The 23,880-nt window shown below is 38.7% G+C and overlaps 1 protein-coding gene across 1 annotated transcript in view; it reads right to left on the bottom strand.

Annotated features, from left to right (window-relative positions):
• Positions 1-23,880, bottom strand: part of dnah6 (dynein, axonemal, heavy chain 6) — a 65,928-nt gene that overhangs the window by 41,709 nt on the left and 339 nt on the right. Inside the window, exons 2-37 of the mRNA XM_028596369.1 lie at positions 23,503-23,592; positions 23,295-23,371; positions 22,973-23,152; positions 22,756-22,869; positions 22,051-22,401; positions 21,739-21,873; positions 21,545-21,647; positions 21,372-21,438; positions 20,963-21,149; positions 20,708-20,809; positions 20,503-20,610; positions 20,272-20,361; positions 20,045-20,165; positions 17,704-17,855; positions 17,307-17,459; positions 16,774-17,025; positions 16,501-16,629; positions 16,196-16,309; positions 15,927-16,070; positions 14,060-14,215; positions 13,753-13,803; positions 12,444-12,536; positions 12,219-12,338; positions 11,654-11,834; positions 11,452-11,548; positions 10,912-11,143; positions 9,977-10,141; positions 9,083-9,193; positions 8,783-8,908; positions 8,454-8,609; positions 7,918-8,079; positions 5,939-6,076; positions 4,049-4,216; positions 3,806-3,954; positions 754-861; positions 449-575 (exon numbers count right to left, since the gene is read on the bottom strand). Coding sequence (XP_028452170.1) covers positions 449-575; positions 754-861; positions 3,806-3,954; positions 4,049-4,216; positions 5,939-6,076; positions 7,918-8,079; positions 8,454-8,609; positions 8,783-8,908; positions 9,083-9,193; positions 9,977-10,141; positions 10,912-11,143; positions 11,452-11,548; positions 11,654-11,834; positions 12,219-12,338; positions 12,444-12,536; positions 13,753-13,803; positions 14,060-14,215; positions 15,927-16,070; positions 16,196-16,309; positions 16,501-16,629; positions 16,774-17,025; positions 17,307-17,459; positions 17,704-17,855; positions 20,045-20,165; positions 20,272-20,361; positions 20,503-20,610; positions 20,708-20,809; positions 20,963-21,149; positions 21,372-21,438; positions 21,545-21,647; positions 21,739-21,873; positions 22,051-22,401; positions 22,756-22,869; positions 22,973-23,152; positions 23,295-23,371; positions 23,503-23,572 — 4,989 coding nt within the window. The 5' untranslated portion in view covers positions 23,573-23,592. The remainder of the gene's footprint in view (positions 1-448; positions 576-753; positions 862-3,805; positions 3,955-4,048; positions 4,217-5,938; positions 6,077-7,917; positions 8,080-8,453; positions 8,610-8,782; positions 8,909-9,082; positions 9,194-9,976; positions 10,142-10,911; positions 11,144-11,451; positions 11,549-11,653; positions 11,835-12,218; positions 12,339-12,443; positions 12,537-13,752; positions 13,804-14,059; positions 14,216-15,926; positions 16,071-16,195; positions 16,310-16,500; positions 16,630-16,773; positions 17,026-17,306; positions 17,460-17,703; positions 17,856-20,044; positions 20,166-20,271; positions 20,362-20,502; positions 20,611-20,707; positions 20,810-20,962; positions 21,150-21,371; positions 21,439-21,544; positions 21,648-21,738; positions 21,874-22,050; positions 22,402-22,755; positions 22,870-22,972; positions 23,153-23,294; positions 23,372-23,502; positions 23,593-23,880) is intronic.

Raw genomic sequence — 23,880 nt, 5'->3', positions numbered from 1 at the left:
TTTACAGGTTATGCACTTCTTTACAAATTGAATAAATGTCAGACTGACTGACTGTGATGTGCATTCTTTAAAAATTACTGTTTAGAAATGTCTCATATGTATATTGTCTCTAGAAGTGTATTATTCAACTTTTGTTTTTGTTCAAGAAGAAAAAGAAAATCGCAACACTCAATACTATCGAATCGCATTACTTCTAGAATCGCAATTAATGGAAATCACAATACAAATCAAATTGGCACCCATGTATTATGAATCAAATTGGGACAAAAGTATATTGTCCCAGCCCTATATTATGGGATGAACTTGATTTGTTGATGAAAGAAAGAAAAAATAAAGAATAATGCCAGCCTCATCTTAAAATGTATATATTACATGCAGAGTGTTTTTACAGAAGTAAAAATATTCATAAGGAAATAAAAAAATAAAGGAACATCACGTGCCCTTGTACCTTCTTGGTCATGCCATCCAGTGGCTGTAGGTTTCGCTTAACCAGAGATTCCAGGATGGTGGTGTACAGCACACCGTAGTCATGCTCGGGAATAATCACACCAGGGAAGAGGTCAGACAGGATACCACTGTTGGCATAATACAAACACACATACAGTATATATACACGCACGCAATAGAAAAAATATTGTTTTTACATGCAACAACATAGAAAACAACACCTTTTTCTCAGTGAAACTCATCTTATTTGTGTAGGCTGTCCAGAAGTAAGATGTGCTTCCTTACCAAAATGTATGATTGGCTTACCCAAACAGCACAGTATCATCAGTGAGGAACTTTGGCAGGTTGGAATCCCTCAGAGCTCTGATAAGAACCACATCCTCACTGAGATGGGGGTTTTGTCTCTTTAGAGATCTAAGAACACACACATTGTTACATTCAATTATATGCATTTCATGTGAAGTTTGTTACTGCATACATCAAGCAGTTTTTCGTTTCATTAGCCTGTTTTACTTGATTTAACTTTTTCATTTCCTTCATTCCTCACGATGTCTTTGTCATACTGAAGAACAATCCTCAGTTTGCATGTTGTTCACTAGAAACTACATTGATTAACTACTACTCAGTTTCATAAAAAAAGGCATTAACATATCAAAGAAAATCAATAACACTTTCAACATTAGGAAATGAAGAAGGGATTGTAAAATACCATGTAGACAAAGTAGTTTTCTACAGTCAGCTTTTTCCTTTCGAGCAGACCATACATGGAATAGCATACCCACAGAACTAAGGAACATCACATCTATCAAATCCTTGTCCTAATCCATTATGCATTGGTTATTGACTAACTCAGTCAGTGTTGTTGATGTGTTTTAATGTGTGTCTATGCACTTTCACCTGTGTCTATACACTCACCTGGATTATTAGGAACACCATACTAATACCGTGTTTGACCCCCTTTCTCCTTCAGAACTGCCTTAATTCTTTGTGGCATTGATTCAACAAGGTGCTGGAAGCATTCTTTAGAAATGTTGCCCCATAATGATAGGATAGCTAGCATCTTGCAGTTGATGGAGATTTGTGGGATGCACATCCAGGGCACGAAGCTGCCGTTCCACCACATTCCAACGATGTTCTATTGGGTTGAGATCTGGTGACTGTGGGGGCCATTTTAGTACAGTGAACTCATTGTCATGTTCAAGCCATTTTGAAATTATTCAAGCTTTGTGACATGGTGCATTATCCTGCTGGAAGTAGCCATCAGAGGATGGGTACATGGTGGTCATAAAAGGATGGACATGGTTAGAACAATTCTCAGGTAGGCTGAGGCATTTAAACAATGCCCAATTGGTACTAAGGGGCCTAAAGTGTGCCACGAAAACATTCCCCACACCATAACACCACCACCACCAGCATGCAAAGTGGTAACAAGGGATGACGGATCCATGTTCTCATTCTGTTTACGCCACATTCTGACTCTACCATCTGAATGTCTCAACAGAAATCGAGACTCATCAGACCAGGCAACATTTTTCCAGTCTTCAACTGTCCAATTTTGGTGAGGTTGTGCAAACTGTAGCCTCATTTTCCTATTTTTAGTGGAGCTGAGTGGTACCCGGTGGGGTCTTCTGCTGGTGTAGCCCATCTGCCTCAAGGTTGTTCGTGTTGTGGCTTCACAAATGCTTTGCTGCATACATTGGTTGTAACGAGTGGTTATTTGAGTCAAAGTTGATCTTCTATCAGCTGGAATCAGTCGGCCCATTCTCCTCTGACCTGTAGCATCAACAAGGCATTTTCGCCCCCCAGGACTGCAGCATACTGGATGTTTTTCCTTTTTCAGACCATTCTTTGTAAACCCTAGAAATGGTTGTGCGTGAAAATCCCAGTAACTGAGCAGATTGTGAAATACTCAAACCAGCCCATCTGGCACCAACAACCATGCCACGCTCAAAGTTGCTTAGATCACCTTTCGTTCACATTCTGACATTCTGTTTGGAGTTCAGGAGATGGTCTAGACCTGTATGACACCCCTAAATGCATTGAAGCAGCTTCCATGTGATTGGTTGATTAGATAATTGCATTAACAAGAAATCTTACAGGTGTTCCTAATAATCCTTGTGTTAGGTGTTATCTTTTTCTCAAGCAATCAACCTGCCAGCTGTCATGATCTGGAATAGTGGTTGTGTCATTTTACTTCATATGTCTATGCTTATGAGTTCTTGTTTTATGCTTATGTGTTATATTGTTGTAACTTATCCAATGTTTTCTTTTAAGCCATTAACTTGCTAGGGACTGCAGATGAAAATTAATGTACATGGTTAAATCTGACAAATTTCCATGTTGGACTCTGTGTTCATGTTAATTAATATGCGTTGTCCCTTTTAAATAAAGAAAGTTAAAAAAAACAAAAACAATTAAAATTACTACAAAAGTGAAAATGAAGGCATCTCTTCAAAGAAGTCGGTGCACTCATTTAAATATATATAAATAATACGGGAATTATAATGAGCAAATTCATTACTGGAAAAAAGTTGCATTACAAGAGAGATGTAATACAGATAATAAGCAGGCAACATAAATTGATGATTCAATATTGCACAACCTGATCTTTGCGACACATTTGGTCTGACGTTAAAAAAACAATTAAAAAACATTAGAGACATTATAGTGGGAGATTATGAATGTGCTCTTAGCGTGGAAGAAGCAAACTAAGAGGAGTAATACAGTATGTGGGCAAAGACAGACAATGAATCACTAGCCAATTACAATTCCCTGAGCTTCAGCTAATAACCAACTGGTGAAAGCATGACTTTCACTACAACGAAAAAATCCATTCAAATCTAGTTGAAACAGAATTCTTTGTGTATCTTCCAGCATGCGGCTTAATCAGGTGCTTCTCAGTTCTAGCACAGCAAACCTCTAAGGGAACTGGAGCGCACTTATTGATTTGTAGCCTTTAATTGTGCAAACAGACGAACATTTCAGCACCATTTCACTACTGTGTCTTCATCAGAGTCAAAACGAGTCGTTTTGACTCTGAAGGCTGAAAATCAATCAGTGTGTCCAAGTCCCTCTTCTTCCCTTGGAGATCTATTCAAATCTATGCACCCACGCAGAACACAACTGTGTCCAAATCTTTCTTTTGTCTACCAAACTCACTGATGTGGCCTGTCTCTGCAATGGACTAAAACATGACAACTTTGTGCGTTTTAATACTGAGTGTATATACGCATGTATGTCTGCAAGAGTGTTAAAGTCACAATGGTACTTCTGGGACATGTGTGAAAAGGTGAATGTGTGTTTGTCTCTATATGAATGCACATGTGTGTCAGTGTGTGCATGAGTGTGTTGCTCTGACCCAGCCATGACCAGGACAGACTTGACAGCTCTCATGCCAAAGTCGTAGTGGTCCTGCTGAGACAACTGCTCAGAGCACAGCTTGTACATCTGGGTCATTTTCCTCGCTAGAGTCTTACTGGACTGGAATCCCTCTGAGTACAAAATCACCTGCAGGAAGGGAGAGAAAAAAGGCACTGACAAAAGATATATAGAGAAAATAAGCAAGCACAATAGAACAACACACACGCAGAGAGCCTGTTACCTCAGCAATGAGTGCGTAGTTTGGCACCATCATGGCTATGGGTCTAAAGAGAGCTTTAAGGTTGTCAGGTAGCTCTGTTCTTCCAGCATAGCCTGGGTTCATGGTGATGAATGCAGCACACGTCATCACCAGCTTGATCTCCCGGCCCTCAAATCGAAACCTTGACAGCTGCAAAATATAGAGTGTTAGATGTGAGATGCTCCTGTTTATGTGTGCGTGTGATGTCTACACAAGCAAGTAAAGTCTGCATGTGGCGGGGATGTATGGACCTAATAACTTCTAATTTATGTAATCTGTGCTGCCACCTAACCTGATGGTCATGGTCTTGATAGAAAATATGGTAATGCTACAGTAGATTACTGACTGCTATTCAGTTGAAATGTACATGTTACATATTTTAATTTGTTCTGTTGTAGTCTTTCATCCACTTTCTGTATGAAGTAAAAAATGTTATCTTAGTTTGCCATGTATTTTAAAATGTGTAAATTATTGCAAACTTAGCTGCTGGCTGAGACAAACCAGCCCCTCCTCCCTCTTTCAGCTGTAAATCTACAAGTATTACTAACTATTTTGCACGTCAATGAACTCATCGGACTTTGGCGGTGTAGGTTTGAGTACCTGAGTTACCTCAGCACAGGGAGGAGGACAGGATGAATAACTGATACTGAATGAGGTCTGTTGATGACAAATAAATGTCTTGAGTTTTCATTGTTTCTAAACTTCCCTTTAGTATGAGTTTATATAGTTTGCTACAAACAACATTTAGTTTCCGCTGGAAACTGACTGGCATTGTTTCCTTGTGCTGTTCTGTTTCTGTTTCTGATTTCTTCATAATGTGTAGGCCTACTCCTTTTTGTTATTTAAGTAGTTTATCTTTCACCATGTTTATACAGATTGCTGAAGCACTACCTGCTTCCTTTTTGCGCCCATGTTGAGCAATTGTGCTATTGCAGCTCTCATTTTGCTGTGTCATCTATTTTTCCCACAAGGTGTGTGTGAATCTTGCAAGAAAACCCATTGACAATCCAATTTAAACCATATAGAAGACATATTAAATATAATAGAAATGATCTGATTCTGATAAATCATCAAATATGCATGCCCTGCTTGCCAACCATTTTGATTTTCTTGCCCCTTTCCCTGCTGTTTTCAATTTCCCCAATTTTTACATGATGTAAAATCAACATCAGCCCATCCACTATATTTATTTAGAAATAGCTGAGTGCCACTGTTGTTTGTGATTGTTTTTTTTCTTTTTCTAAATTATGTAGGCCTACTTGTTCCACACATTCATTTGTGGAAGAAGAGAAAGCGACAGAGAGAAGCAGGCAGACACACACGCACACACAGTGGTGTGTCGTACATCTGCATGTAGCCTACTCTGCATGTGCTACTAAGCCCAAAACAGTTAAAATGGCTGGCAGCAACAACAACAAGAACAACAACATCCACGGTGTATTGACAAAGTTAACCAGCTGATTGATGGGAGATAATAGAGATAAAGCCTGTGTCATGCCAATAGTTTGAAAGGGCCATGGCCGATGGAGAAACACCAACAATGACGTCATTACACTAATTTCGACCAATAGTTGAACTCCATCAGTTAGTGACAAAGCGACAGAGGGACAGAGTTTTGATGTTGTTGGGCTGGTCTTACTGTCCAGCTATAAATATGAAGCTAGATATATATTTTTACAGTGACAACTGGAAACCATCAGCACATTGGTACAGTGGACTCAGTTGTCTAATCGTCAACTGACTGACTCTTGAGATCTGTAAGCTTATCACTTGGTGTTACTTAGAATTTTAGGATAGTGGAGCAATGTTCTTCGCAAACATAAGTGTCTTTGCAACAATGCAAAAGTGTTGTGTATGTGAGTGTGGGTGTACCTTATCAGCTTTGGCGTTTCGTATGGTTATGAGCTGCTGAGCGATGACAGACAACACTTCGATGTCGATTCGGTTAAATTCGTCAAAACAACACCAAGCACCTGACTGAGCGAGCCCACTGAAGAAGCGCCCCATCATCTGGAAGAGAGAAGTGTGACAAAATAAGAGAAAGAAATATTACGGGTGCAGGTTTGGGTTGTCATTTCTACTCCTTTTTTTAAGCATTGTTTCATAAAGTGGGCATATTAAGGTCATGTGAGACTGTCCCTGTAATTCAAATTCACTCATTCGATACCCATCCATCCATCCATCTTCGTCCGCTTATCCGGTATCGGGTCGCGGGGGGAGCAGCTCCAGCAGGGGACCCCAAACTTCCCTTTCCCGAGCAACATTAACCAGCTCTGACTGGGGGATCCCGAGGCGTTCCCAGGCCAGGTTAGAGATATAATCCCTCCACCTAGTCCTGGGTCTTCCCCGAGGCCTCCTCCCAGCTGGACGTGCCTGGAACACCTCCCTAGGGAGGCGCCCATGGGGCATCCTTATCAGATGCCCGAACCACCTCAACTGGCTCATTCGATACCCTCCTGTACATTATAAGACATTTGCCCATATACAGTAAACTAGCTATTAACATGATTTAGGGACAATGTTAGGAGAGAAAAAGATTAAATTAAATTAAATTAATTAATTCAATTCAAGAACATGTAATGTAGGTAAAATAACTACAGTATGCTTAAATTTTTTGTTTTTACATTTAATTTATTGTAAATTATTTCTGATTGGAGCTCTGAGTTCATTAGTACATCTTTTCTCACCACAAATAAAGCCAAGTATAGAACTTTGAGAATTAGTCATATTTTATTAATTACATTGCCACACATAATCCCTTTAAAATCAGCTTGGGATCAACCTTAGGAACATTAAGTTGGAAAAAGTAAAAGTAACCATACAGTATGTTAAACAACTAAATCCCTGTAAGAAAGTTTTTTTAGGCTTTTAAATGTTAAGCTTTTTGAGCAGAAGGGTCAGGGTTATTAATATCTCACGGACAGCAGAATTAAATGTTACAGTTAAATGTTGATTAGCCACAGTGGAGTACAGCTGAACAAAGCACTAACACATAAAACCACATAGTGTTGTGATTCTAGCCAGGCTAAATTAAAGCTCTGTCCCACTCCAATACACAGGTGTCCGCTATGAATAACTAACTACAGCAAACAGGGAGAATGGCTTTCCAGCTGTCATGCCAGCATGTCATTTCAGCTGTATTGCAAGACAAAGTAATTAACATTAAAATTTAACGTATGGTGTGTATTAAGGAAAAAGGCCGAATCTGGAGTTTGTGGGTTTACAAAGTACAGATATATTCTTGTATATAATTGAAGGTTTCTTTGGATGAACTATCAGCATTGTGTTTGTCAACTGATCATACTTAATGAAAACGTACTGACCCAAACAACTTATTGAGGCATCCCTTTTTGTTTACATTTGGATCACAGGATGTGCCTTTTACTAGATCATTAATGCAAGAAATACTCACTAACTCAATACATAATAACTAATTTAAGGTTGTTATCAGCCAGATACAGTATGATTCCTATCATACTATCACATGCAATTCTTATGTTTTTCAAACAGCTACAATGTTTTAGGTGCGCACAACTATTAAAGGCTCTGTACAGTGTATCTATGCTTTAACTGGCACCAGCACTTGAATGCTTTCACAATAGTGCCATCTAATGGTGTTACTTAGTAGCTACAGTCAGAGTGAGACAGAGCCTTCTAGAGCTAATTGAAATAGTTATTTGGAGTAATTGGAAACAAAAGGAGGATAAGGGTGAATGTAGGTGAAGAGGTGCAGGGGAAGAAATAAAGGATTAAATAATTAAGAACCTAGTGGACAAACAAGTAAGTATTAGAAACAAAAAGTGTAATAAAAGGATGTGGATTAGAGATGAATACAGTTTGTCATGCCTGACCTTGTAGTCAAGTCCATCAGAGCAGTTGAAGACCACACACTGTATGGCCAGGGCCTTAGCCAAGTCCTTGGTGGTTTCTGTTTTGCCTGTCCCTGCTGGCCCAGCTGGAGCTCCTCCCAGGTCTAATTGGAGAGCCCCCATCAGACACAAATAGCAACGGTCCTGGGGAGGGTGACAGATAAAGAACTGTTTGAATACCAATAACACACACAATATGCTGTGTTTCTGTGTCACGTTTTCAGTTCTAGCTACTACAGGACAAACCTTTTATAGGCTACACTATTAGCTAAATTTTTTTAGCTTGGTTGTTTGTGGCTTTTCCATACAGGTGTGTGGGTTTACAAACAAACTGAATGAAGTAAAGTAATATTTATGAAGCTCTGCCACTGGTGTAAGCTTGTTCACTGCAGTTGCATTCAAACAAATGCAAAAATAAGGTGTATGTGTTAAAAGGGCTTACATTAATGTTGGAACAGGATAAGGCTTTTATCAGTCACATATGTGTGCATCAGTATCATTGTGTATTATTGTGTTACCGTGAGTGGTGTGATAACTAGTCTTGGACACGCTCCCAGGTATTCATAGCCATAGATGTAAGTGGACAGAGCCATTTTGGCTACACAGTTGTCCAGGTCCAAGTCCCAGTAGTAGCGTAGCTGTCTCTGCCATTCAAAGTTAGACCTTGTGTCCACCTGAAAAATAAGTTAGAAGCAGAAATTACTTAAAGGTAGTGAGTTTTTACAAACATTTTCTAATTACCTGAAAACCCCCAGTTAATGCCAAACCTGCACCTATTATACCAAGCCAAGGACAAACATTGTGTGTGTGTGTGTGTGTGTGTGTGTGTGTGTGTATACTATTGTACCTTATGGTTGACTAGATCTGTGACAATGTCTCTGGCATGGACGTCAATGGTGATAAGGGCAGTGATGATATTACGATGTAAAGTAGGCAGCTGTCCTCGTACCAATGTCGCCAGGGCATTCAGCCTCTGGAATACACACAAATTCACACACACACACACACACACACACACAGTATTGGGTTATAAAGTCGAGGTTAAAAAGTTAAGACACATGGGCAACCACAGGTGTAGATTTGTTTTGTCAAATCTAATTTTTAACCAGACATTTCCGGAAAAAAGCTTTTATTAAGTGTGGTTTACATCAATGCTAGTGAGTTCAAATTCCTGCAGGGCAGCAAAGCGGTCGTGGTCTCCCTCCAGACAGGCATCCATGTCCCTGCACCACATCATCTGGGAGATAGTCAGCACCACCTGGTGGATACACACACACACACACACACACACACACACACACACACACACACACACACACACACACACACACACACACACACACACACACAACCTGAAAGCTTTAGACAACAGCAATAAGTCTTAAAGTCTTGGTCAGCTCCTGCAAGTGAGCAATCAGAGAATTACAATATGGTTAGAAAAAAAAAAGTATAATAGTAAAAGTAAAATGTAATTTTTGACATGGAAACCCAGAGTGTAAAACTATAGGAACTATAGCGCAAAGGTCTGTTTCTTAAAAGGTGCCCTGCCACACGTATTTCATTACTTTGTGGTAATGTCTGAAGTTCTACCATGGACTCATTTTTGTGGAAAAATGCCTTGGTTACCTTGTTTCAAGCCATTCTAGCGTGGTATAGAAAGCCTACAGGAAGACTCAGCTCGATTTCTGCCAGTTCTCATTAATAGTCAACAAGCTAAGCTGTTTGAATCTGTTTGGCTAACAGCTAGCCAATGAGAGCCTGGCTGTCAGAATCCTTTACCCAGCCCAACTGGGCAAGCTAATGAATAGTAATGAGCTCAGGCAATATGATGTCAGACTGACCAGCTTTTGTAATTGGCCTGATTTCTCCACTTATTTCTTTTCAGTGGCTAGAGCTGACAGACGAGGTAGCAGTTCATTTTCACATTCACCACATAACACAAACACATATGGACCTAACATATTTTAAAAAATGCAGGTAAAAACGGTTTTGTATGGCAGGGCACCTTTAAAGGTTTGTGAGTGTGTGTGTTTGTGTATACCTGTGATGAATGTCCAGCCACCACCCATTCCTCTCTAGGCTTCACCTGGTAGTCAGCAATGGCAGCCTTGCTGAGGCGTCGCAGTGAGGCATACATTGCCTCCTCCACCTTGCAAAGCCAATCTTCCACATTGCCCTGTGCCTTCAGGCCTTTAGTCAAACCCACCTACAGTTACACACAGGACAAAATCAGTTACAGTTAAGAAAATAATTACATGTGTCTTGTCTTTTTTATTAAGGGTTCACTGTGATTCCTCTGTATTAATTCTCACAACCTTCATTTGCCTTTCATGATCAAAGGACTGCAAGGGTGATAACTAATAACCCCTTGTGGTCATGACTGACAAGCCCTATGCCTGATACAGCCACCAGCTGTGAGCAATCAGTGCAAGCAAAATTGCCACTGCACTCAAAAATTTGGTTATCATCCTTTTGGCAGAATATGAGATGTCAAACACAATTATACCACAATGATTGCAGTGGTATGATGAAAAGAGGCTGGTCTTCAGCTGGTACAAAGAAACCTGAAGCCAGAGCAGAAAAAGCTAGCAAACTGTACAAGTCTGAGTACAAGACCATTCAAATTTTTAAATTCTCAAAGCAACAAATTCTAAACACGTGTAGTTTCTAAACAATACTATTATTACTTAACTATTTAAATTAAAACATGTCCAGTGTTTGCCATACTGCTTTTACAAGTGTCGGCATACACTGAGAACCTGCTTTATTCTTGCACTTACTTAGGGTTGCTAAGTAAGAGAAGAGTGGTGTCATTCAAGATGGCTGACAGGGTGAACTAATTGTTATTGTTTATACAGTATGGAAGGTATTTTTTTACTCACACTCTCATTCTCAGCAAGAACTGAAACAATATAATAACAGGTAGAATAAAACAGATTATGGTGACTGAAGGTGTTAATGTTACTCAAACCTGACCTTCTCTCCCTCAGGAGAAACCATGTACAGAATGTCTTTGCTATAGATGTTCTCCTGTTCTTCAGTATCCAGCCCAGTTTCTGTATTGGCCCCAGAAGACTGTTCAGACAGCAAAGCAAACTCTAGCCGTATAATGGCATCAAAACACTTCCTAAGGTGGGGCTGCACTGCCTGTGGGTTTCTTGTCTGGGCCAATATCTTTAGCAGCTCATCATTAGATAAGAAGTAAAACCTGCAAGGGACAGATAGAGGACTTATCAGAGTACTTAACACGACACATCAGCATCCACATCATAATGTTGATCACTCAGTGCACACTGGGAAGAGATGTTTAGAGTAACAACTGGTGGTAACCTGTCAAGGGAGAAAATGCAGAGCATCATACTATGTATTTTATAGGCTTACGTTTAAAATGTAGTTTGTGCACAGGGAAAACTAATCAGACAACAAAGTAAAAACAAGCAAAAATTTTAGGATGACAAAGAGGATGTATATAAAAATGTGTTGTTTCAATATGTTACAAACCAAGCATGTGTGTACCTGGGAAAGATGACTCTTTTGGATTCCAGGTAGTCTTCCAGACACTTCTGTATCTCATCCAAAAGAGTATTGTTGTGCTGAAAAGTCTCCAAAAGATCTGTTGTAGAACAAAAACATGTGCATGTGTGGTTGTCTGTCTTCCTGTCTCCGCATATACATGTCTTCTTGTCTATTTTTCCATCAATGCTGTATGGCTAAATACCAGGGTGTGTGGCGGCTTTAAGGGCATTGGGCATCTTATTGACCCTTGCCATGATCTCCTTCCAGGACTTGTCCACCTTAAGAAACATCTTGGACTCAGCAGGCAGCTGCCTCTTGATGTCTGGTGCCAAGAAAATACTCTCTAGGTATAGCCAGCTCCTTTGGCACGTAAGCCACTCATCCTGGCAAGGAGGGTAGAAAGAGAAGAGGGAAAGAAAGAAATCGAGGAGGAGAGAAGGCAGTGGGAACAATATGAATGGAAAGAGAATTAAAGCAGTAAAGTAAAATTAATAGTGTGAATAAACTGCAGTCTCAGATGTGATGCAGTTAGTCTTTTCTTTCATGAAGCAGTATATAGCCCTCAATAAACATTAAAAAAATGAGAATTTATTTTGCAAGCAGTTTGGCTTCTTGTTTGCAGCCACTAGGGAGAGCTACTGTGTAACATTTGAAGCCAAATCCAAAGTCAAAATCTGCATTAAGCATGTAGAGAACCTTTTAATATCTTGAGAAGAGTCACTTAGAGCCAACTGAAATATCTGTGTTATTATTCTCTATGCCTTTACCAGTGTTTGGTTAAAGAGGGTCAGCTGTCTCAGCATTTTGTCCACCTTGGACTTGATGGGACCTACGTAGCGAGAAGATGCCACCGTGCCCACATTGATAATGCTGTCATCCAAGAGTACCTTAACAGTAAACAAACATGGAAACATATAATTAATTGAAATAAAACAATACTATTGAGCTACAACAGACCTGTGCCTCAGAGTGTTTCTGCTCCATGTTACCACCTGGATCTCTTCTGTGCCTCCCAAGATGAATACCTCTTTGGATTCACCGTGAGACAGCACCGTGAACTCGGTGGTCTTCCACACATCCTCCACCTGCATGGCTCATTAAGAGGGAAGAAGGTTAAAGTTAAAGTATCAAATATGAATTGCGGACAACTCCAGACTAGAGCTGCAATAATTAGTTGATTAACCGATTAGTCAATCTATTAAAAATTAGATGACACGTCTTTTGATAATTGAATAAATGTTTCAGTCAAGCAAAAATGACAAACGTTCTCTGGTTTCTGATTTTGTCATTTGAGCAATTGCAGTTCTTCTATATAAAAGATTAAAATTGTTTTGGACTGCAATTTAACCGTGAAATAGTAAATGTCATTTTTTCACTTTTTTTAAAAACATTTTATAGACTAAATGATTATGGATTAATAATGAAATCGAAATCAAGTGTATGCATATTTGCATATAGTGTAGTAGAAAGTTACTTGTTGCAGCACATTCCATTCTTATTGGACATATTACTAAAATGAAAGTAAATAAAACCATATACAGTATATTCATGGGGAACATGGTGATCAGGCTTTCATTGTCTCTAGAGACATACCCTAAATTCAATTTAATGGGATATGTTGACATTTCTTTTAAATATGCATATTTGTTCTCTTGTTAGTGAGTTGAGATGATTGATACCACTGTCAAAGAGTAGTATCAATCATCTCATCTGACTCAACAAGAAAGCATAAAAGCATTTATCCAAAATATTCTTACTATTCTTTTAAAAACAAAAGTAAATTAATCAATCTTTGGTAACATATTTGTGGAACAAATTTGTGCAACTCTGCACCTCCTGGAACATTAGCTTCCTCTTGAGAGAGGCCTGTCTGGGCTCTCGTCCTCATTACAAAACTGTCAGTCTGCTATAGCAGAGAGAGTCTTGCTTTAAAAGTGGACCAGAGAAACTGATTTTAATTGGCTATAATCAATGTCTGCCTATACCATATCCTTACACCAAACCACGTTGCAACCCACAGTGCATCACATGCCACCAGAGACTAGTCATAAAAAAACGAAAGTTGATTACATCACACCCACTGCATTTTGTGCCATGTGTCCATTCAAACTAATATGGTTTATTAATAATGGCAGAAATCTCTGTTATGTGATGATATGATTGTTGAGTCATACAATATGAGTCATCAAATTGAGATGAAAAAGCAACTCATATTCAAAAGGACAGGACGTTAGAGTACAATTCCATTGAAGATAGACATACAAGATCTGTATACATATTCATAGTTCTCTTTCCACGCACCTTTGTAATAATGTTCTCCACTGATGCTTCCCCTGAAGCCTGTCCTGACACCTAAAAGTCACAGGTTGTGTTAGTCCTGTTTCCAGGTCAGACTTAAAGATATTAAGTATAACCAGCCTGTGTACTTTTATCATTGACCTCATTTTGAGAAAAAAAAATCTCTTTAGTGTAAGGTAGAACGTTAGATAAAGTAAGGGCAAGTACTACTGTAGTACATATGGTACTTAGCCTTTTACCAACTTAAACAAGGCCCAACAAGTATAACAAGCAAGACAAGCTCATAATGTAGCCAATATTAACGTGTTACCTCCTGTATGTTCACGCCATAGGTGAAGACATTGAGCTCCTCCAAAAGAGCCACAGTAAGTTCCTCCACATTCAAGGAGGCCCCCACAACACACTCCAGAGTCTTCCAGTGCTCTGGTTTCATACATGGGTTACGTAGATCAGTTATCACAGGCAGCTGAAGAAAACCATGAATATTTTTTTGATTAGGTCACAAAGCTGAAGTCAAGAACAAACTGGCTAAATCACTACTTGTGTATGCTGTCTATATTTTACAGTTTTTTTACAATCACTTTGGCGCTAATTTCAGAACCTTGACGTCATTTTTCAAAACTCTAGACACAAAACTCACAATCAATGATCAAAATGCACATTTTTCAAAACTCTAAAACTTTTTTCAATTGCTTGGATACAATACACATAAACCAAAGATCATTTGTTCATTTAACAAAGATCATCTGTTCAATATGACACAACTTAACATCAAAGTACTACTATTTCAAAAAGCAATTCACACATTACATTTCAGATGACTGTCTATTCATTTCATTACAATGATCTAACTATCAATTGACACAACTGCTCAAAATGATAAGTAACTGTTCCATTACTCTTAATACATAGTTGTATGGAAACAGACAAACAATATTCCATGTTTAGATCATGAACGTTTCAAGATAATGAGATTCATCACCAATTAGCGTGAAGCATTAACCAATTAGACTACAATATCTATGGATGTAATATTTAATCATCCTTCTTTACTGTACTGTACTACTGTTTACTGTATCAGACACTGTTTCTATGGTCCCATGTACCACCTTTAAGACGACTTACTGTATTGACAGTACTGCACTGTATGGATGCAGGCCCTTGGAATTGCTGGTCCAATTCTGCCAACTCGTTACTGATGATTGAGATATATAATTTATATATACTTTATATATAAAGTATTGTATGTGTGTGTGTGTGTGTGTGTATATATATATATATATATATATATATATATATATATATATATATATATATATATATATATATATATATATACATACACACACACACACATACATATATATATATATATATATATATATATATATATATATATATATATATATATATATATATATATATATGTGTGGCCAGCAGATCAGACTGGGGTTGTACTGGGCAGCTTCCAGGTATGAATGTGGAACTGTGTGAATGTGACAGGTTGTCGTTGCAAATGAGAATTTGTTCTAAATCAACTTACCTGGATACTGTAAATAAAGGGTAAATACAGTAAATAAATAAATATAAATACATACTTGTCTGCCTTTTGCTATGTTTTGTATTGTGCTATGGACCGTTTTTTTGTATGTCCTGAATAAAGAATATGATATGATGATGATATATATATATATATATACTCGTACCACATTGGTCTGTAGTATTCTCTCTACTACTGCGGTACTTTTACAGGGATATATTTATATGTAGTACCATAATGAAACATGTATCACCTATTTGTACTACAATATTTAATGATTGTACGAACAATGACCCAGTGAAACTATGGGTAGCTTGTGTGTGGGTGATCTAAAGTAACGTTTCCATGGTATTTCACAATAAATTTGTTTTTTGAACCAATGATTGTGCAAGTGCAATATTTCTTTAAAGATATGAATGCACAATGCAATGTTTTGAACATTGGATAGCCTGTGTTACAAGTGATGACCGTTTTGAGTTTTGTGTCTAGAGTTTTGAAAAAAATGACATCAAGGTTCTGAAATTAGTAGCAAAGTGACTGTAAAAAACTGTAATGTGAAAATTAAAATATAGAGAAGAGAAATCTGATAACACATTACACGCACGTCAGTCACTACAGGAACATTTGTCCTACTCACCCTCAGCTTCATGACTTCCACCTTGTCCTTAAGACTCGGCACTACATTGTTACGTGGCAGACCCTTCTCCAGCTGGTTGACATATTTGCTATATTTGGTGACCTGGGAGCTGAGCTGCTCCAGGTCCAGTTGCCCAAGTGTACTCTGGTGATGGGTGAACATGAAAAGACACGGTCAAGCTTAGAAGACAGGAAGAGCTGTTTACATGTGTCTGTACATACAGTTGATGTGTCCAGGCCTTCACGTACAATATCCTAAGTACACCTCACCTGCTTCCATTCATCTGATAATGCGTCCCATTCCTCTAAAGAGTCCCAAAGCAGCTTCTTCAGCCTAAACTCTGCAATTAACTCTGCCAAGGCGTCAAATTTGGTGACCTCCACCTTTATTCATCAGAAGGTAGAGAGGAAAAACTAATTTGGGTTGGGTTGGTTGGCTTGTTTCTTGGTAAAGTTTTAAATAAATGCCATTTTCTGCTTTGGACCAAGTTTTCCAACACAAAAAAAGATTGTTATGACTTGATTTTGTTGTTGGTGAAAGAATCATTTTGGAATTACTGAAAGAATCAGAGCACCTTGAATTTCTTTTGGTAGGAGGTGTAGGCGGAGGCCTGGGCCTGCAGCTCGTCTATGGAAATCTGGATCTCTCCCAGCAGCAGACGCACTTGGGAAGGATCTGCATTCATGTTAAGAATTTGTGGATCCTACACAGGAAAAAACACAAGGCAAACAAGTAAAAATAGAGCAAGGAGACATATATAGAGAAACCTTGAGTAACAAGGCGCAGCATTAATAACACCCAACCAAACTATGGTTAATAGAAAAACAAATAAAACTCCTCCACGTACCTGTGACTTAAACATGACCTGTACAGCGTCACGGTTGAGATCCTGGATGCCCTTTTGCACGGAGCTGCACAGCTTGTCTATGCTGGACTCCCTTTCTGCCGCTGCCTCATCAATGATGATGATCAATGAGCTAATGGTGGGTTGCAAGGTGGCGAAAACAATCAGATCCTCAGGTGGCGTAGGAACTGAGTACATGTTAATCAGATTGTACATCTGACATACTGTCTCCTGCTCCCCCTCGAGCACCATAATCTGGGGAGAGTGAGAACAAAAAGAGTAAGAAACAATACAGCGTTGTAGAATGTCAGGAATTAATTGTGCCTCGTACAATTTCATGAGAAAAATATTGATTGATTAATTGGATGATTTATTTATTGCTTGATTGATTGATTGATTGATTGATTGAAAAGGGGACAAAAGAGAAGAGACAAGACTGGGTGGTTAAATATATACTGTAAAAACATGTTTTATTTACATCTGAATGGTTAATTATTGCTAAAGAAACTGCTTTTAATGTGAAATGTTTGTCTTACCCTCTCCTTTATCTCATCCAGGAATGTGAGGAAGTTGGCTAACTCAGCTGTGGTGGAGGGACTGGACTCTAGTTTAAACTGAGCTTCACAAGCCTCAGAAATGACAGCATCTAGCTTCTTCTTAGCCAGCTTGGTAAGCATCTCGTTGATGACCTGGAGGAGAGATGCGGAGCAGAGCAATGAATGATTCCTACATGCCTTTTACATTTTTACTGTAACGTTATTTGTTTTCACTCACTTAGGCTCTGGACATTGCTTGTGTTTTAATTTCAGTGAGGTTTGAATAGCATCACTGCCCTTTTGTTTAAATCACATGGCCATAAACTCATCATTACTCTCAAAGCAAAAACAGTTGTGTAATACCAGTAGTATGTGTTTGCACATTGCTAGTCCTCACCTCCAGACAGCGGAGCGGGGAAGACACAAGCTTCTCTTTGAGCTCCGTTTTATCCACAAGCAGTAAGCCCAGATGTCTCTTCTGTCGGATGGCTAAGGCCTCCTTATGCTCACTATGGTAGAACTCCAGTGCTTTTTCAAAAAAGGATAAACCTGCGAGACAAAGCAGTCAACATCCATCAGTCATGAAGAACTGTTATTTCGTATGCTTTGAGTTTATTTATTTTATTTTCTGTCCAGTCAGTTTTGGAAGATGCAAACATATATATATATATATATATATATATATATATATATATATATATATATATATATATATATATATATATATATATATATATATTAGGGCTGTCCTCGACTAAAGAAATTCTTAGTCGACTAACACTTATACGATTTTGTCGACTAATCGATTAGTTGATTTAATTGACAGAGCTGTGCGCTTTGAGAGGTGGTTAAGACTAGAAAAGCACAATATAAATGTAGTTAATTAACTATCTGTAAAACTGAGTTTCTCCACAATTAATCCTGCAAAAGCACCACTTTAAATCTTGTGTTTACCATAAATGTGCTCAGAAGTTTCTTGGAAATAAGTAATTAAGCATGAATAAGCATAAAAAATGACTAATCGACTAAAGAAATCTTAGTCGACTAAGACCAAAACGATCGATTAGTCGACTAATCGACTAAGAGGTGGCAGCATATATATAGTTTATATATATATATATATATATAAACTACTTCCTTATTGAATCCAAAAATGAATCTACCATTATCCCTCTCCCTTCTTTGAACAGTCTTCCCAGAAGGGCAAGTGCACTGTCAGACAGTTATTATATAGGCTAGTAATCACTTCAGTCAACACAACATTCAGTAGCACTGATTAAGATGTATGGTGAATAAAAAAAAAGGTAAAACAATATACGAAAAATAACTTTAGACATGAAGTGAGTATTTGATTCGAACATTTGAGGACTTCATGCTTTAACCACAACAGTTTTATAATTAAGTGCCAAATATATCCATATAGATAAGTATTTTACATATACCTACACTTTTGGCCAAAATGGAAAGATTTGAATGCACAACATGCAAGTAGTGGTCACTATATGATGTAAATCTAACTGCGACGGACTACCATAGTAGGATTTGATTTTCTGACAGTACTGCGTCTGAATGTAATACAGGTTGGCAATCTCCTGTCACATCTCAGATGTAAAGTCGCCTACACATGATCAGCGGTAAAACCACAACGATCGACACTGACAAGACTAACGCCAGACGGATCACACACAAAATGGATAAATATGCTACAAATACACACGGAACTGCTGCTTGATGATTATCACCAAAGCCTGGCTGAACACACTCACTCATCCCAGACGGCAGCTAGCGGCTAACAGGGTAGGTGAATTTAAACAATGTCTGAGTTGAAAACGCATCTTGTTGACCATCGATTCGGCTTTTTTTTTTTTTTTTTTTTTTATCGACTGTACTCACATAGTTATAGCGATCAAGATTAATGTAAAAATTGCCCGGAGTTCTCCTTTCAGACTTAAATGCAACACCAAGGAACTGTTTCCAATATAGTCTGCTTTCAACTGCACTACCATGCAATACTGCAGTTTTAACATACCCTTGAAAAAGGAAAATGTCTCTGCAAGTTAATTTTCCTATTGCAAATAATCTACAAACCTATGATATGCTTTGAAAAATTGACATATAGTTTATAGACTAGAAAATTCAAAGAACGATATGGTCTTTAATAGGTACCATGTGGAGTTTTTGACCACTATATGAAGCTTATTTTTTTCACATTTTGTTTGTATCATGCATGAACATAAGGACACACCATGCACATTGTGTGCTAGCACTGGGTTGATGTGATACACATTCCTGCTATTCTGCTAATGGCCAATTGGTGGCAGTAACACACCAAGAAATGTAGCAATGGGCCAACAAAGACAGTGAAGAATACTGTAGGCAAGCAAGCAGTAGATGTAAACTACTTATATAAATATGGTTATAAGGACATCAGCTTTGCAAATTTTAAGGAAATGCATTCAACATATTTGTTAAATCTCAAGAACACACCCAATGTGTTTTGGTTAGGAAGACAGTGGATACTATATTTTCATGTGTACTGATAATTCACGAAAGGCACAGTACTGGTTTAAGCAACAATGTTTTTGTTCCCAACTTGTAAAATATGCTTCCAATACCAGCACAGCTAACAAAGGACAAAGACAATTAGATGAGCACTATTCTCATCTGAACTGCTCTCTGTGTTGTGAGTGTGAGATCTGTTACAAAAGTAATGTTTATGTTGATGCATAGTACATCACCATGATCCTGTTGCTGCATTGCATCCAGATCCAGACTCTCATTCTCTTTATAGAACAGTCGAAAACGCTCAAATGTGTGTGAGTATACTTTTGCTGCGTCAAAGGCAAACTGGAGTGATTCCTAAGAGGGAAAAAAAAAAGTCTAGCCCACTCATACACAGTAATGTACATACAAAGTACAACCTCCAGAGATAGAAACTATGCAGTAAGTAAAAGTATAAACTGACCTTGATGTCCTGGATGATACGCTGAAGGTGGTCATCATTTTCTATGATAGATTCCAAACAGGGGCCTTCTTCATATTTACTTTCCAATTTCTAAAAGTTAACAAAAGCATGTAAAAACACATACACACATTTTTTTTTTTTTACATATCAACATTAGCATTTAGAACAACTAAGTTACCCTGAATATACACATCAGGGCGGTCAGGATGAGGTGGTGGATTGTTTTACTACCTCATAGTCTCCAGGCTCTGTCAATGAATCAAAATCAGGATCTCCTGTAAGTGTAGTGACTGACATCACTGTTTTCTCAAACCACCCAATGATCTCTGCAACACTCTCCTGTAGGAATTAACAAAAAAATATACTGTAGATTGGTATTTAATGGGTAGTAAATAATGTAATGTGTAACAGTTTGTGACAATTTGAGAAAACTAACCTGAAAGTTCTCCTCAGAGGGTTTGTAAGTCAAAGCATTTGGGTCCAGCATCAGCTCAGAGGTGAACATAGGTGGGTCACGGCGAGTTTCTGACTCGACAGACTAATAAAGACACACACACCAACCTTAACCAAAACTGAACACTGCTCTGTGTTTGCTTGAAAACTCAATTTGGTGGATATAGGAATTATTGTGGTTTCACTGTAAACAATCCAACTTATTAAGAATAATAATTATAATGAAACAATGACTTACCTTCTTATCCGTCTCTTCTTCAGTAGGGTCAGTGGCAGCCTCAGCGCGCTGGCTCCAGCTCTGAATAATGCCATGGCTAGGCGTTTGGCGTACCTGCTCCTGGAGCACAGCCAGCAGTTGTGTGACTGCATTCACCACTAAGATGTGCAAGGTGTTGACGACCAAATAGTCAACAAGACGGATAAAGCTGGGTAGATGAGGGACGGAGGAGGATTGGACTGGGTTAATGTGATAGACGTGTCTGATTAATTAGCAATCATTTGACTTGTCATAGCATGAGAAGAAAAGGTGTTACTAATAACATTACCAATTGCTCTGTTCTATGGACTAATTGTCACAGTAAGCAATGTAAGGTATGTCCACAACGCAAAGAGAATTTAAGGGAAACAAGTACAAGAAAATGACCCACCAGATGAGGCGGCTAGATTGAAAAGTCTTGTTGAGCCGTGCAAGAGCTTTCTTGTCCTTTTGGTCACCTGTGATGGACAAATAATACTATCAACATTTTAATACTGGATATGCTGTACTGTCTATGTACAATATGTACATTTCGGTGTCTCCATATGGTCAATGTGCACGCACTTGGTTTATTTAATCTGGATTGAAGTTCCGTCAAGTAGTTGCTACACGCAGAAACTGTCACCTCCTTTACTAGGTCTTGAAACTTCTCCAAGTTACTCAACACCTGACAATAATGAACAAATAAGGGCAATGAGCTGCTGAGGAGGCATACTTCAAACATCTGGACCGATTTTTGTATGGATGAAGAATAGCACCTCTTGCTGTTGTTTGTACTGGACGTCCTGAAACTCCGGCAGTGTGTAGGTGTGTTTTTTCTCCATGTGACACAAGCCTGTGTCACTGATTTGGTAACACATTTTCCTGATGTCTATCAGTGCAGGACTTAGAGGCTGGATGACATATGCAAATGTTAACACAATATCCACACTACTCACATCAATTGAAATGTATAAACCTCAAAGATGTTTTGCTCAGTAAGCATATTTAAAGTGTACATTCCATATTCAAGACCATTAAGACAGATTGAGAGAAAATCCAGGTCTCAATTTATACACACTGTCACGTACCTGACTGACAAAAAACAAACGGTTTTGGAGGGACTCCCTGGTCAAATGAATCTTCTTGTTGCGAACTTTGGTGCGCCAGACATAGAAGGGTTTCCACTTTTTGAAGAGGGCAAAGAAGGGGATGCGGATCAGCTTGCAGTGGTACTCATACTCCTCTTCCCAGCGCTCACGGGTTATAAAGTCATACTCCTCCTCGTACACTGATATCACACCTCCCTGGCTTATCATCAAATAGTCATCCTTACTGTACTTATAGAGTTTAACTTTGGAGGGATCGTCCAGCTGTCCACCACTCTTAATGGAAAAGGGCCGTTTGGGGGGACTTGGGGTTGACAGCACATTCTTGGACAACTGAGGAGTGGTAGAGCGACAAAATCTAAGATAAATATCTCCTGCAAGTAGCTCATTTAAAAAGGCAATAAACAGTGAATTGAGCCTTTACCAAAGGCTTTGTCAAACTTCTGCCTGAGGAGCCTGATTTTCCCTTTTAACATTACAATACATTTAGTCACCAGTTAATTTGATTGGCAGGTGAGCCTGGAAGCTTGATACTTTTGCCACAGTTTTAATGGTAGTCTTGTTTTTGTTTTTTAGCATTGCCTTCATTTTAGATGTGTACAAATATTTAATTGTAGATACTTTCGAGGTACTTGTCCATCATGCACTACAGATATCTTCAAAGCAATGCTTATTCTCATCACTGACCTTGTTCCTGGATTGCTGTGGAGGTAGGTGGACAGGATTTTTTTTCCCATGCTGCCGGTGTGGCTGCTCGGTTTGATGAGATGAAGGTGACTGGGTGTACCCGCCTGGATTTTCCTTTATTTTTCATAAAATAATTTAATTGTAGATTTACTTTTGAGAAACCTGTCCATCACGTGCTAGATACATCTTTAAAGCAATGCTTATTCTCGTCACTGACCTTGGTCGCGGATTGCAGAGGAGGTAAGTGGACAGTATATTTTTGACGCAGCCTGTGTGGCGGCTCCGTTTGTTGAGATGAAGGCGACTGAGTGTACCAGCCCGGAAAAAACATCTGCTCACGGGCTTTTAAGTGGTGGAGGCTGGGTTGTTTCCGTGTTACACGCCTATTCAGCAAGGTCTAGATAAGGGGGAAGACATTGACATTTACAAAAGACCCACACCTTCATACTGTAATTACTTTTTGACTGATTATATTAATAGTATGGAGAGTACTAAATTAGATGTACAGTAGATGGTATTTCATATTGTCTCAGGTTCACCTGTGTGTCTTGAACATGGACCGGGGGCCTTGGTAGGATGGTGGAGCTCTGTAGTTCAGGGAGCTTGTGCAGCCGCTCTGTGACAGTATGTCAACATTGAATTAAGAGTTGACAAACTAATGCTTGTTGGCTATATTGTATAACACGTAAGACATAACTAACCATTTGCATAGTAGCTACCTAAAGGCCCTATATTAGCTTGGCCTACCTCTGGAATCATTTTCCCTGCTTTGACCAGGGACGCTCAGCAGAGAGGCCCTCGGAGATGCAGAGGCCATGGCATGTATTCGCACAGGCTCTGGGACAGCAGCACAGAGGAGAATCCATTTCAATGTAACGTTTGCATCAGTAACGTTACATTAGTAACGTCAGCTAGAGGTTTTTTTTTTAATCAGACAAAATAGTGATATAAAGAATTTTTGTTTTATTATTTACGCAACTTTATTAAGTGACGTTATCATTAGCTAGCTAGCTAAGTTCAAGTCAAATATTGCGTACCCTTTTTGTGGTCTAATTTGTGGTCCCAGCACATTTCCACACATACCGTAACGTAACGGTAGCTATTACGTTAGTTACAATACACAGT

This window comes from Perca flavescens, chromosome 2, assembly GCF_004354835.1.
Source record: "Perca flavescens isolate YP-PL-M2 chromosome 2, PFLA_1.0, whole genome shotgun sequence".
NCBI classification, from domain to species: domain Eukaryota; kingdom Metazoa; phylum Chordata; class Actinopteri; order Perciformes; family Percidae; genus Perca; species Perca flavescens.
Note: the sequence above shows the minus strand (reverse complement) of the source record. Positions and strands in the feature narration are given on the sequence as shown.